This window comes from Heloderma suspectum, chromosome 4, assembly GCF_057233095.1.
Source record: "Heloderma suspectum isolate Gila_16-S chromosome 4, 16-S_ref, whole genome shotgun sequence".
Lineage (NCBI taxonomy): Eukaryota > Metazoa > Chordata > Lepidosauria > Squamata > Helodermatidae > Heloderma > Heloderma suspectum.
The window spans coordinates 203,483,590-203,497,050 of NC_139461.1; the positions used below are offsets into that span (position 1 = coordinate 203,483,590).

General features: G+C 42.9%; 1 protein-coding gene across 1 annotated transcript in view; it reads right to left on the reverse strand.

The window, feature by feature from the left end:
- Positions 1-13,461, reverse strand: part of LOC146347971 (calcium-activated chloride channel regulator 1-like) — a 48,849-nt gene that overhangs the window by 3,677 nt on the left and 31,711 nt on the right. Inside the window, exons 10-13 of the mRNA XM_084848217.1 lie at positions 12,896-13,126; positions 12,384-12,654; positions 6,074-6,238; positions 910-1,146 (exon numbers count right to left, since the gene is read on the reverse strand). Of these exons, the coding sequence (XP_084704343.1) occupies positions 910-1,146; positions 6,074-6,238; positions 12,384-12,654; positions 12,896-13,126 (904 nt within the window). The remainder of the gene's footprint in view (positions 1-909; positions 1,147-6,073; positions 6,239-12,383; positions 12,655-12,895; positions 13,127-13,461) is intronic.

Below are 13,461 nucleotides of genomic sequence, written 5' to 3' on the forward strand. Positions count from 1 at the left end.
TGCAGAATCGGGGCTTCTCCATGATGTTTTTTTTTCTAATTCTGTGAGGCTTCACAGCTTCAGATCTTCAAAGATCATGCCTGAATTAGAAAAAAAAACATCTCGGAGAAGCCCCGATTCTGCGAGGATAATGCGGTCGCCCATCCAACTACTGACTGGGGCCGACCCCGCTTAGCATCCAAGATCAGACAAGCGCATGCAGGAAAACAGCAGGAAAACAGCACAGCACTTGAGTGTGAACCGAGTTCACACATTCGATGAAGCACTGCAATGGGGAAAATGGGTGAGTGTGAATAAAAAGGTAAAGGTGTCCCCAACCAGTCGTGTCCGACTCTAGGGTGCGGTGCTCATCCCCGTTTCCAAGCCGAAGAGCCAGCGCTGTCCGAAGACGCTTCCGTGGTCATGTGGCCGGCATGACTGAACACCGAGGTGCACTGAACGCTGTTACCTTTCCCGCCAAGGCGGTACCTATTTATCTACTTGCAATTTCTTGCTTTCGAACTGCTAGGTTGGCAGAAGCTGGGACTGAAGACGGGAGCTCACTCCGTCACGCAGCACTCGGGTCTCGAACTGCTGACCTGCCGACCTTCCAGTCTGCAGTTCAGCGTCTTAACCACTAAGCCACCGTGGCCCTTAGAGTGTGAATAATCGCGTTTTAATGCTAGAGCGTTTAACCCGACAGGACACCGAATTCATTGCAATGGGAGGCGCAATGTAGATCAGCCCAGTGTAATGATACTCTAAAACGTTTCAGGGATAGAGTATTGGTGAAAATAAATTAAGTATCTAGCCTTTTCACTTTATATAACATATTCTCTGATTGGCCAATAAGGCTACATGAGGCATAATTTTGGATAACTGCATGCAATTAATTAGGATCCCCTGCTTAGCACAGAATTTCACACCTACCTTTTCCTATATCGTAGTCATTCCCAGGAGCTGTCCACGACAAAAGGAATTCATCATCGTTGAGTTCTGCATCAAGGTCAGTGATTTTACAGGGTGGAAAGGCATCTACGGGATTTCCGGCAGGTACTCCTGCCATTACAAAAGAACCCCCTGATGCAGTTCTGCTGAATTTTCCTAGATTTGCTTCGATTTCATCCTCACTAGGCTCAGGTCTTGGTGGATTCATTTTTATTTCACCTATGAAAAAAGGTTTTTAAAAAAGACATGTCACAGCATGTGACTACAAACCTCCAAACTTTCTCATTGTCCTGATGGTCTATTTGATCTATTTCTTTTTTGTGTAAACATCAAAGAAGGTAATAAGACATATATAAAATCATAATTGTTTTCCTTTTTAATCTGGAGTAGGAGTCTCTCTTTCCCCCCTATATATTCAACTGCAACTTCCTCATTTGGTTTATGGTATGGTTTTTACACAACTGATATCAAGATACATCTTTGTTTATTCCATCACCTACTTCTATTCTTCACCAGCCAATTGCTTGGCAGCTATTTCTTCATGGATGTCAAGAGATTAATTAAAAAACAATATGCAAAAAACTTGTTTTTCCTCTTAAACATGTTCAGCATCCTCAGTGTGACATGGCCCCAGACCCAGAATCTTTGGAGGTAGACTCCTCAAGCAGCAGCAGCTCTTTTTTTAATTATTATTTGCAAAAGGGAAAACAACAACAAACAGCAACAAAAAAGCATATCTGTTCCCAATAACTATTCATAACATTGTTAATTTTTTAAAAGCAAAAAATGTATTCAATATTTCTTTTTCAAATATGTACGTTAATATAAGCAATCTATATATCTAAATAAGCATCCAGGGAAAAAATGATGAATGTAAGCTCAGATCATTAAATGATAGGTGGTGTATTTATCTTTCCAGACTTGTAGTACAAGTCTCTTTGCAACTCTGAAGTTTCTCAAACTCTATTTTTGCTGTTCATCTGTTAATCCCCACATCACAGGAATATCGTTTAAAAACACACGAACATCCACAATTATCACAGATTTTTCAAGAACAAAATTTATGTGGGCAATAACTTCCAACCAGAAAGAAGCCACAACAGGATGTGCCCACTTGACAGGACCAGCCCCTCCATGAGGTGGGGTGGATTCCCCACCTCAGGCAGCAAATTCTGAAGGACAGCAGATTCCGCCCACCAGGAGAACTGCACACCCCACCCAGCAGTCCAGAAAGCTGTGCAATGTGCTACCTTGCTGTGGCAAGAGCAGCTGGAACAGCTTTTTGAAGTGCCACCTGCCCGATGCCTTGCTTTAAGGACCCCTCAGAGAACAGCATCAGGCTGGGAAGCCCTGCTGGCTGCTCAGAAGAGAGAGTGGCCAGAGTGGCTTGCCAGAGAGCTTGGCCCAAATGCCTCACTGTGAGGGGTCCTTCCTTAGAACAAGGCATTGGTGGGGAGGTGGTCCTGGAGGTCGTCTGTGCTGCCACATCACAGGCAGTCTCCAGGGCCACCTCCCCACCAATGCCTCACTCTAAGAATGTACCCCTTAAGTGAGGCATCAAGAGAGGAGAGAGGCCTGCCGCTAGCACCATCAGGAGGAGGACAGCAGCGACCAATGACCACTGCCCAGGTAAGGAGGGCTGGAGGAGAAGAGGCAGGCCAGTGTGGGCTGTTGCTACCACAACTATGCAGAGGGAGAAGAGAGGGCAGTGGGGGGGAAGCGGGAGGGGCCATCACCGCTGTAGCTGGGAGAGAGAGAAGAGAGGGCAGCAGCAGGGGGAAATGAGGAGGAGAGGCAAGGTGGGCTGTCATTGCGGCCAGGGGGCAGGGAGAGAAGGAAGAAGAGAGGAGCAGCATCTGAGAAAAGGAGGAAGAAGGTGGGCAGGAAGCTGCTACTGAGGGGCATTGTTATGGCCTGTGAGGAGAGAAGAGAGGGCAGTAGGGCAACTTCCTGCCTCATGGCATGGGCAGGAGTTCTTGCTCCAGCCCTGCTCCACCATATGCCTCAATGAGAAATTGTCTGCATTATATCACATGTATCTACCAGAGCCAGCCAGCTTCTTCTTAACAAGCCTCTGTGGTATCCAATATATGCGAAACATCATTTTTTCTTGAATCAGCCTCCATTTTAAATCTACAGAGATAGTACATATGGAAGCTAGGGCAACTTTCCACTGAGTAGGCTGTATATAGCATTCTAATTCCCTACTCCATTCCTCTCCAACATACTGAACATCCACTTTATTACATTCCAAAAGCCATTTATAAACACTATAAAATAGTTATAAAACTATAGTAGGCTTAGCTTTCTGTAAAGAACCTATTAATTCCTCCAGCAATATAGGATGTGCTCAAGCAGTCATCACTGATGGCCCGTATGAAGACACCAAAAGATGTTGTAGTTAAATATATTGCCACCCAGCACTAGATGATAAGTGATATCCAAGCCATAATATTAAGCTGCAATCTTAAAGGTTTTGTAGTATGTTTTTTATCTTATACTTTGGGGGTTATAATTTCTGTGAACTGCCCAGAAAGCTTTGTCTATTGGTTGGTAAGTAAATGAAATGAAAATGAAAATAAATACTAAAAATGGTAAAAATAAATATTAACGTAGATATCAAAATATTAACAGTAATTATGGCCAATAGACTGCAGCAAGTTATTGCCACATTGATTAGACCAGACCAGGTGGGAATTATTAAAAATAGACAGGGGGCAGATAATCTTAGATTAGTTGTCGATCTTGTCACTTTAAACTCTGAAAGAATCGACCAGGCGGCCATCATTTCCTTGGATGCAGAAAAGGCCTTTGCCAAAATGTATTGGAAATTTATTTTTCACACATTGACTAATTTCAGTTTTCCTATAGAATTTTTGAAATGGGTTAAAATTTTATACTTGGCTCCAAAAGCGATAGTAAAGTATTTTTGGCGCCTTTTTTTGGCTTTTTTTTTTTTACTTCGGCACGGCACCAGACAAGGTAGTCCACTTTCCCCATTGATATTTGACTTACGCTTGGAACCCCTGGCATGTGCTATTAGACAAAATAGTAGTATTCATGGATTTGTGCATTCTGGCTTAGAATTTAAAATTAGTCTTTATGCTGATGATCTTTCACTGTTTATTTCAAAACTCCAGTCTTCGTTTTTAGCTTTGAGGAAATCGATTAATATTTTCGGTGATTTGTCTGGTTATTCAATTAATTGGTCGAAGTCAGAAATAATGCTGACTGGAGATAGGGTTTACTCTAGTGTATTAGCCAACTGGCAATTTCAACAGAGTTTATTACTTATTTGGGAATAATTATCCCTAGAGATATATCTCAAATGATTAAGTTAAATTTAAATAAGTTGATCAACGATATTTCACAAGATATAGATAGATAGGCATCTTTAAAGTTGAGTTTATGGGGGAAGGTTAATACACTTAAGATGAATACTATACCTCCAATTGTTTACAATATACGTGGGATCCCCTCACTTGTACCTGGCAAATATTTCCAAAAAACTTAATGCTTTGTTTTGTACATTATTTTGGGGTTCCTTTCCACCATGGAAATTGGAATGGAAGAGGGAATTGGAATATCCTATTTTGTCTAATCAATGGACTGACATTTTGACCTACATCTGATATCTCTAAAGATCTCCGGTTACGTCTTATTCAGCAAAAACTTTTGTTTCGGGTTTATTGGATGCCACAACGTCTCTTTAACAAAGGTTTGTCAAACTCGGCTAGTTGTTGGAGGTGTAATGCAGTTAATGCTCCTTTTATTTATTTATTTATTTATTTATTTATTTATGCATGCATGCATGCATGCATTCATTCCTTTCCTTTCCTTTCCTTTCTGTACTGCCTAATAGCCAAAGATCTCTTTTATTCATAAATTCATATGTGAATTATTCATATTTATTCATATGTGAATTATTCATATTCACATTTGAAAGAGTGATATATAGGCGTCACTTGAGAATGGACTTATATTTGGATACCTGGTCTACTTTACTGAAGTGTATGTGTAATCTATTCTTTTTTCCTTTTCTCTCTCTCCCTATAACATTGTAATATTTGAAACTGAGGACTTTAGAGTATGTTGTTATATTTTCAACATTTTGGTTTTGTTATGCTTTTGTTTGTTTTGTTGAAACTCACAATAAAAAATTGAATAAAAAATGTTGCCAAGTATAGCAATAGGCTCAAGATAAATAATGATGATGACACTTAGATACTTCATGTTTGTTTTCTTCTTCTGATCATTAAAATCACCACTCTATACCACATAAACTTCTCACCACGGACAATCTGAGCCCCCTTCATTCAGTCACAAAGCCACACTAGGCCCCCTACATGTATGTATATGTATGCATACTACAACTGTGTGGGCAGGCCAATCATGTGACTCCTTCTCACCTGATCAGCACCACACATTACATAAAACTTTGTAAATATTCTGTATCACACATCATTGCCTAGCATAACTATGCCAAAACAAAGGCAACTTGATCTAGACACTGGGGTGGCAAATGGAAACAGACATTTACATCTAACACTGTGCAAATGGACTTCTGCTTGTGCAATGGAGCTTCCCCTTGTTCCCCTCCACACTGCAGCCCCATACCTTCAGAGGGGCCCCCCCCAACCCTCCAGAGCAGATTTGGGTGGTATGCAGGGGGCTGTAGGGGGAGGGAAAACTGTTCCACCAGTGGCTTCTATTCTGCTTGCTGACAGGCAGTGGTGGAATCAATCCAGGTGTGAATATAAGATGACTTACGGTAGCCAAAAGAGGGATGCCAGAATAATAATTTAAACTTTTGTAAGGATTGGGGGATGCTTCATTGGTTCCCAACACATTCACTTTACACACTAAGTTGACAAGCACACATCTGTTCAGAAAATGTTAAGAGAGCAGGTAAGGATCTTGTACACATGTGTGTGAGTGTGAATGAGAGATCAGCCTCCTTGTTAAATCAAGACCTACACAAAGGCAATGATGGGGAGGAGAATGGTAGGGAGAAACCTGTGTTTCCCTGACAGTGCCTATTTATACATTGAGAATTCTTATGTCCACTCTTGACCTCAAGTTTACTTTAGCCCCATTCTTCCACCTCTTTCCTAGGAAATAATGCTATTTTATAGTGAATCCTTACCATCTTCTACATAACCTGGTGCGTAGAAAGCTTGATTCTGTCTGCGGATCCATCTGACAGTTTTGTCTTTTCCTTGGACATGCACTTTTATGTTGTATCTGCCATTTTCTTTGAAAGATATGAAATATCTTGAATAGATTCCATCATTCCTCAGAATATCAGCACCTACAATATAAATATTAAAAAAATAACATCTAAAGCAGCCATCTTATTGGAAGTCATTATACATAACATATGTAGGAGATATTCCTGTCACAATATGTGATCCTGTTTTCATGGAAACTGATGAATGCAGATTTTGAATGTTGCAACATGGAATTATAATATACATACATATTTATGTGTGTATAACACCAGCCTGCAGAACGTGTGACCCACAAGAGCAAACACATTGTACTAGCATATGTTGTGACCTGCCACATGCTTGACAAGGCCAATTTTCTGCAGCCAAAACATATGGTTTATCTAGAACTAGTGGATTTGTGGGTCACTTTACTGTCTCAACATTTCACAGATACTGTTGCGCATGTCTGGATGGAGGTTGGGGCAGAGAATGGGGACCCAGAAGTGTGGTCTTATATACAATGATGGTGACAACAGAATTCAAAATGTGGAACAAGGTGGGAACAAGAAATGCATGCAGGCCAATGGCTCTAGTTTATGAAAACATGAGAGGTAATCCACAAGGAAAGTCAAATGGATATAATACACAGAATGTACTATATTAAGGAGTTACGCATTTATGCCTTGTAGTGGACAACAGACCTTTTTTTTACACCCAAGAAGCACTAAGCCACAGCAACAGGTGACTAGCCTAGAGGTGGGCAGAAAGAAGATTTCCAGAGATTTTGGCTTCAGTTCCCAGCATTCCTGACCACTGGCCATGTTGCAAGGGCTTCTGGGAGTTGAAGTTCAAAACATCTGGAGTTCTACCTTCTGCCTACCCCCGTACTAGCCCTAACCAGTTGTTGAATCCATAGCAGAGAATTTTTAAGCAGAAGTAACTTCCACCTGCAAACAACCCACATATGCTAGAGTGAGCCACATGATCTGGGATCAAGGGAGTTCTCGTCTCCCAAATACTGTTGCAAGCCTCTAAAGATACACTTTGCTACCACACCAATGTATTCAGAAGATAACAATGGTTAAAGTGTGGAACTCTCTCTTAATCACCTGGAAAGTAAAAGGGGAGTGATCTCCGCAACACCCTCTGTAACTGGAGATTGGAGAAAGGACCCTCTCCTGGATTTGTTTGTTTTAAAATCCCAATCAATTTCAGTGGGCTTGAGTGTACCTAAATCTGCAAAAGGTTCTTTTTTTCTGCTATCAGGCTAGGCTGCATAGAGGCATAATAAGTGGAAGTAATCCTGTTGAAATCAATGGTATTTACTTCTGAGTAAATATGGTTAGCACTGGACTTGAACGCTGGCAACTGCTTTCCTGCTGAGCTTGCTCACAAATTATTATGCTTCCAAATTGAGAGGGGAGGAACAGCAAGTATCACAAATGAACTGCATTTTAAGAAATAATAATCTGGAGCCAATCTACATGTGTAATTTACTGCAGACGGAAAGCACTTCAGGGTCGCTTGGGACACATGACATTGTGGCCGCCCCACCATTTCCCCATCTAAAGTATGCATTTTCTGAAGTTGTTTTAGTGCATATTTTACCTTAAAAGTAGCTCCTGTGCACTTCAGCTGCAGCGTGCCCCATTCACCAGAATTAAATCCTGCATCCTCGGTCTGCCTAGGTGTGTGTCTGTGACTGGTCAGGAGAGAGGAGTTGGGGTAATAGCCTGCTAGGTCTACTCAGATGTAAGGAACAGAGGTAAGAAAGTGAGGCAAAGGGGTGGAGAAGAGGTACCGTAAAGAACGGCCATTCTGCAACAGCCTGCCCTCCCCACTGCCTCAGTAGCATCCTTTTCCCATTGAGAAAATTTGAGCCCCCCACCCACTCACCCACTGACTCACTGCTTTCCCATTAGATGCTTGACTCATTCATAGAATGCAGCCAGGAGGGGTTGAGAGAATAGCCCATTAGGTCTAATCAGGTATAAGGAACACAAGTGAGAAAGTGAGCCAAAGGGGTGGCGAAGGAGCGCTGTAAGGAGCTGCCCTTCTGTTGCTGCCTGCCCTCCCCACTAGAGGCTTGACTCATTCATAGAATGCAGCCTGTTTTTTCTCCCTTCTTAAAGGCACAGGGCTCCTTCACATGGAGATTTTATCCTGCGATTGAGATTGCTCTTTCATGGAAGTTTGTGGGCTCTTTACATGATGCTGTGACCCTGCCGTGACCCTCCTGCACTAAATGCCCTTTGTTCAGTTTTTTAGATCGCAGATAATGAGCCATCAAATTACCCCGTTGTGTTCCGCTTCAGTTTCCTCTGTGAAAAGACTTAAAGTGGCAAGAAGAGAAGCAAGATCAATGAAAGATCATGGAAGACTCAGATATGGGGAGAAGGGTGGGGAGGGAGTGCATGTAAAGGGAATTAGTGTTGTTGTTGCTGTTGTTCAGTCGTTTAGTTGTGTCCGACTCTTCGTGACCCCATGGACCATAGCACGCCAGAATTAGTGGTGATCCTGCATTTAAAACGGAAGCAGAAAGCCCCATTTTAAATGCCGGATTTTAGGCTGGTGTAGAGATGCCCACAGTCTTGCAATCCCAATGTATCAGGAGAGTGGCTTGACTCATTCATAGAATGCAGCCTGTTGTCGTCATTCATAAACATGCAGTTTCAATCTTTAATCTTTCACAATATCCCAATGGTGGATGAGAAGGGAAAGGTGTGGGGTTAAACTACTGGGGCTTAATTCAGTGCTTCTAACCTTCCCTGAGCAAGGGAGCATGGACAGAGGCAGGGAACAAGCCTCTCATTTGCTGAGCAGCGGTAGTGTGTTTGATGCCTGATGCCGTTCAGTGCAAGTGGCGGGACTCTGCCCACACAACCCCAAAGTAAGGAGGATTGATGTGCAGTGTTGCCTCTGAAAGCACGCTTTAAGGTACTGTATACTTCATTTTTCTGGCTACAGGTGTCCTTGATGAACCAAAGCTGATGTAATGAAAATCTGCATTAAACATGAAAGCACTCCACATTCTGTTGTCATGTAGATCCGGTCCTGCTTACTTACTAACTTGACTACACATTATTGGCAGCCACTACACGCAAGGAGCTTGCCAAAGTCAGCAGACAGGAGAGAAGAGTAGCTTCCCTCAACAGTCAGTTTACATAAATAGGAAGCATAGGGTAAATTGCCATTGCAAAACCCTGCTCAGATTTCAAAGTGATCTCTTCCTGTCCTCCAACCCCTCAGCGTTGCACAGTTTCGTTAAAATCCCAGAGCTTCCTTTCCTCTAACGGTCACCCAATCAGTCTCCCTCATTCTTTGTCTCCAGCCATGTCCTTGTCTCTGTTTATCTCTCAGAAGCCATGGAGAAATAGGGAGAACAAGCAGGCCCCCACAACAAAGGGCAGTATCCAACAGTGTCATTCCGCAAACTCAAATAGTGCTAGTGGTGCCTCCACCAAATCTTTCCATTGTGGAAGCAGTTGCACAACAGGTTGTGCTGTGGTAATGTGGAACCGGTTGCACAACGGATTGTACAAGTGTAATGCACAGCCAGTTGCACAACTGCACTTGTGCAAATGTAACTTTAGTTGGACTCTCCTCTTGTGCATAGTTCAGAATCTAGCACAATGACATTCATGCCAATGGAATGACACAGTTGGATACTACCCTGGTGTGCATATGTTACCAGAGTCTGTGGCTGAGCAGGATGAAAAAAGAAAAGTTACAATCAGAGAGCCCCTGCTCTAACTTCAGTCTTACTTTGTGCCCGTTTCCACCCCCACCCCACCCCTGTTTTGAATGTTTAATAATGCAACCAGTCTACATACAAGTCAATGCAGCATGAAGCGTCTGCATGCAACTGAGTCCTTGATTTGTTCTGGGAGAAGGTCTGAGAAAGCAATTTCAATGGATTGACATTTGCCACCTGCAACTTGAGAGGCATGGGAGATTTTTAATTTGGAATCCAAACCAGCTTCAACCCCACTTCAGACCTACAATACATTGCAAGCTTGTATAAACTATTCTCATTCACTCATCCCAGCCTTCCAACCTGCAGGGTAAGAGTCATACATTATTAAGGTCTGTACTAGAGTTAATGCTTATATACTTTGGTCTGCCTAAAGCTTGATTATAGATAATTGAAAAGGCTTATGCAGATTTATCAATATACAATACAATATCTAAACAAAGAAGCAAGTCAGTTGTTTCACATGCTGTATTTGTTGTAGGTATTGACTACTTGAATCCTGGGGAACAGGGAGAGCTGACATCTCTTATGGCCAAACCAGGGCCAGCCTTCTCACGAGTCGGGGTGAATCCCCTGCTTTAGGTAGCAATGTGGAGGAGTGGCAAACTGCACGCTCCCAACCACCACCAGAAACATCCCCTACTGCTGCCTTGCTATAAAAAGGTAAAGGTAAAGGTGTCCCCAAGCAGTCGTGTCCGACTCTAGGGTGTGGTGCTCATCCCCGTTTCTAAGCCGAAGAGCCAGCGCTGTCCGAAGATGCTTCCGTGGTCATGTGGCTGGCATGACTGAACACCGAGGTGCACGGAACGCTGTTATTACTACAGTGGGAGCTCTAGAGAAGCCCACCAGCTACTCTCCTGCTGTGGCAAATGCCAGAAGGCTGAAAATCTCAGAGCAAGACAGACATGGGTGGTCTCTCTAAAGTTGGCCAGAGAAAGCAGATGGTGCGGCAATTCAGAGAGATTTGTTGTTCAGTCGTTAAGTCGTGGCTGACTCTTCATGACCCCATGGACCAATGGACGCCAGGCCTTCCTGTCCTCCACTCTCTTCCGGAGTGTGCTCAAGTTCATGTTCATTGCATCGGTGATTCTATCTAGCCATCTCATCCTCTGCCATCCCCTTCTCCTTTTGCCTTCAGTCTTTCCCAGCATCAGGGTCTTTTCCAAAGAGTCTTCTCTTCGCATTAGGTGGCCAAAATTTTTGAGCTTCAGCTTCAGTATCTATCCTTCCAATGAGCACTCAGGGTTGATTTCCTTTAGGATGGACTGATTTGACCTCCTTGCAGTCCAGGGGACTCGTAAGAGTCTTCTCCAGCACCACAGTTCGAAAGCATCAGTTCTTCGGCGCTCAGCCTTCCTTATAGTCCAGCTCTCACAGCCATATGTTACTACTGGGCAAACCATAGCTTTGATTATACGAACCTTTCTCTGAGGGGTCCTTCTTCAGAACCAGGCATTATGGGGGGGGGGGATGTCCCAGGTGATCGCCCATGGTAGAGGTGATCTCCTGGAAAACCTCTCACACAATGCCCGGCTCTGAGCAAGGGCCCCTCAGAGTTAGGCATTTGGGCCTGGCCATGTGTGTTGCCAAGAGGCAGCAGATCTTTTTAGGATTCAGAAAAAATAAACACACTAATGGTGAAGGAAATATTTTATTAAGCAGGAGGAAATTAAAAGAGTAAGAAAGCAAGGCAATGCTTGCAGCAAGAAACTACAGAGCAAGGTTATAATGGTACAGCCCTACTGCCACTGGGAACCCTCCTCAGAATCAGCAATGAACTGTATGACACATACAGTTATTCTGCTCACATTAATTCCACCTCTATTCTGGCTATACTCCAATGATTTCAATAATGTTTACGCACTCTTGCAAAGTGAAAAGATTAGCTCTAGCAAGTGCAGCCAGCCAGTATAGATATGACTATCCCAGCTACTCTAACAAAAAGTGATTAAGCCTGAGCTCTTGCCAGAGGCTATCCAAAGATAAATATAGCTAATCACAAAAAGCAACAGGCCCAATGGGAAGTCTAGGCATGGGAAGGAGAACTGTTGTTCACCACTAACTCCTCAAAATAACAATTGTCTTCCGCATTTCCACCACACCACACCACACCACACTCTGAAGAGCCGCACCTGCCAAAGCAGCCAAAATGGCTCTTCAGCATGGCTAGTGGTCTGGAATGCTGGGAGTTGTAGTCTAAAACATCTGGATGGCACCGGATTGGTTGCACTAGCACTAAGAAATGTATCATACACACCAAGAATACATTATTCCCCATACCAGCAATGGCACCGTGGCATGCAATTAGTTCAGTGGGAGTGAGTCGGGAGAACTCACAGCTCAGTGGTAGGCCACATGCTTTGCATGCAGGAGGATCCGTTTCCATCCTCTCCAGTTAAAATAATATTTTATATGTTAATGACTTCAGAAAAGTATGCACATGGGAAAATTCTAAGCTAGATAATACCATAAATACTTCAAAATGAACTTACCTGCACCATTGTCAAGAAGCTGTAGCTCTGCCATTTGTCCAGACACCGATTCCACTGTGGCTGTGACATTTGCACCAAGAACAGGCAAAAATCCTTGGCTGACTTCTGCATAAATGACAATTGGACTAGGAAAGGTATTGGTATCTGCATTCATATAGGGCTTCACAGTCACTGGAGGCACAGCTGCAGATGATGCTCGGCTGGTGACAGTTATTGACAGGACTTGAGCTGCCGAATGTGTATTGATAACTGAATAAATCCAATCTCCCACCTGCAAATCAAAGCGTTGAAATATAAAATGCTATGTATAGGACTTCTGGGACTACATGGTTCTTCCCCATTTCCACACTCTATCATGCTACTTTGGCTGTAGGGACTCAAACCTTTTTCAGCACAGCTGCAGTTCCAACAGCTCCCAGGGACAGCCATTTGCCTATTTTCTAAAAGGATCAGGCCAATTCTTAACATTTGTAGGGTTAAGTATATAGTTTTAAAGAAAGCTCAATTTTTACCTCTGCAGTTCCATGAATCTGGAGTCGAGCTGTTTGCCGATTCGTAGGATCGATTATAAAGTCTGTTTGAGCGTACTTTTTCCCTTTGGGATCCCTCAGAATAATTCCTGGTGGATATGTGCTCAAACTCCATGCCACTACGAAGAAAGTGTCATTTCCCACAGTTTTGTCAATGGTTACAGTACCATCCAGCCACTGGCTAGGTCTGATGGTTTCTCCTTTACTTTCAAGCTGTTAGGAATTTTTTTTAAAAGAGTACTTTGATATAACAGAAAAATAAACTTATATCACACACACACACACACACACACCTATATCTATATCTTTCTTTCTTTCTTTTCTTTCATTTCTTAGAGTGTAAACGGGTCAGTACATTGACTACGATGTGCCCACACAAGTGTGTAGTAGATAACTCTGCTACACAAAATACTTAATGTTCAGACACAGACATAAATGCTGGTACCACTTTGAGGAAATTGCTCTTGTGTTATGCAGATCTTGGTTATGCAGTGGTGATAAACCTGGTACCTCCCATAGCTAAACACATGCAGGGAGGCTGATGAGCA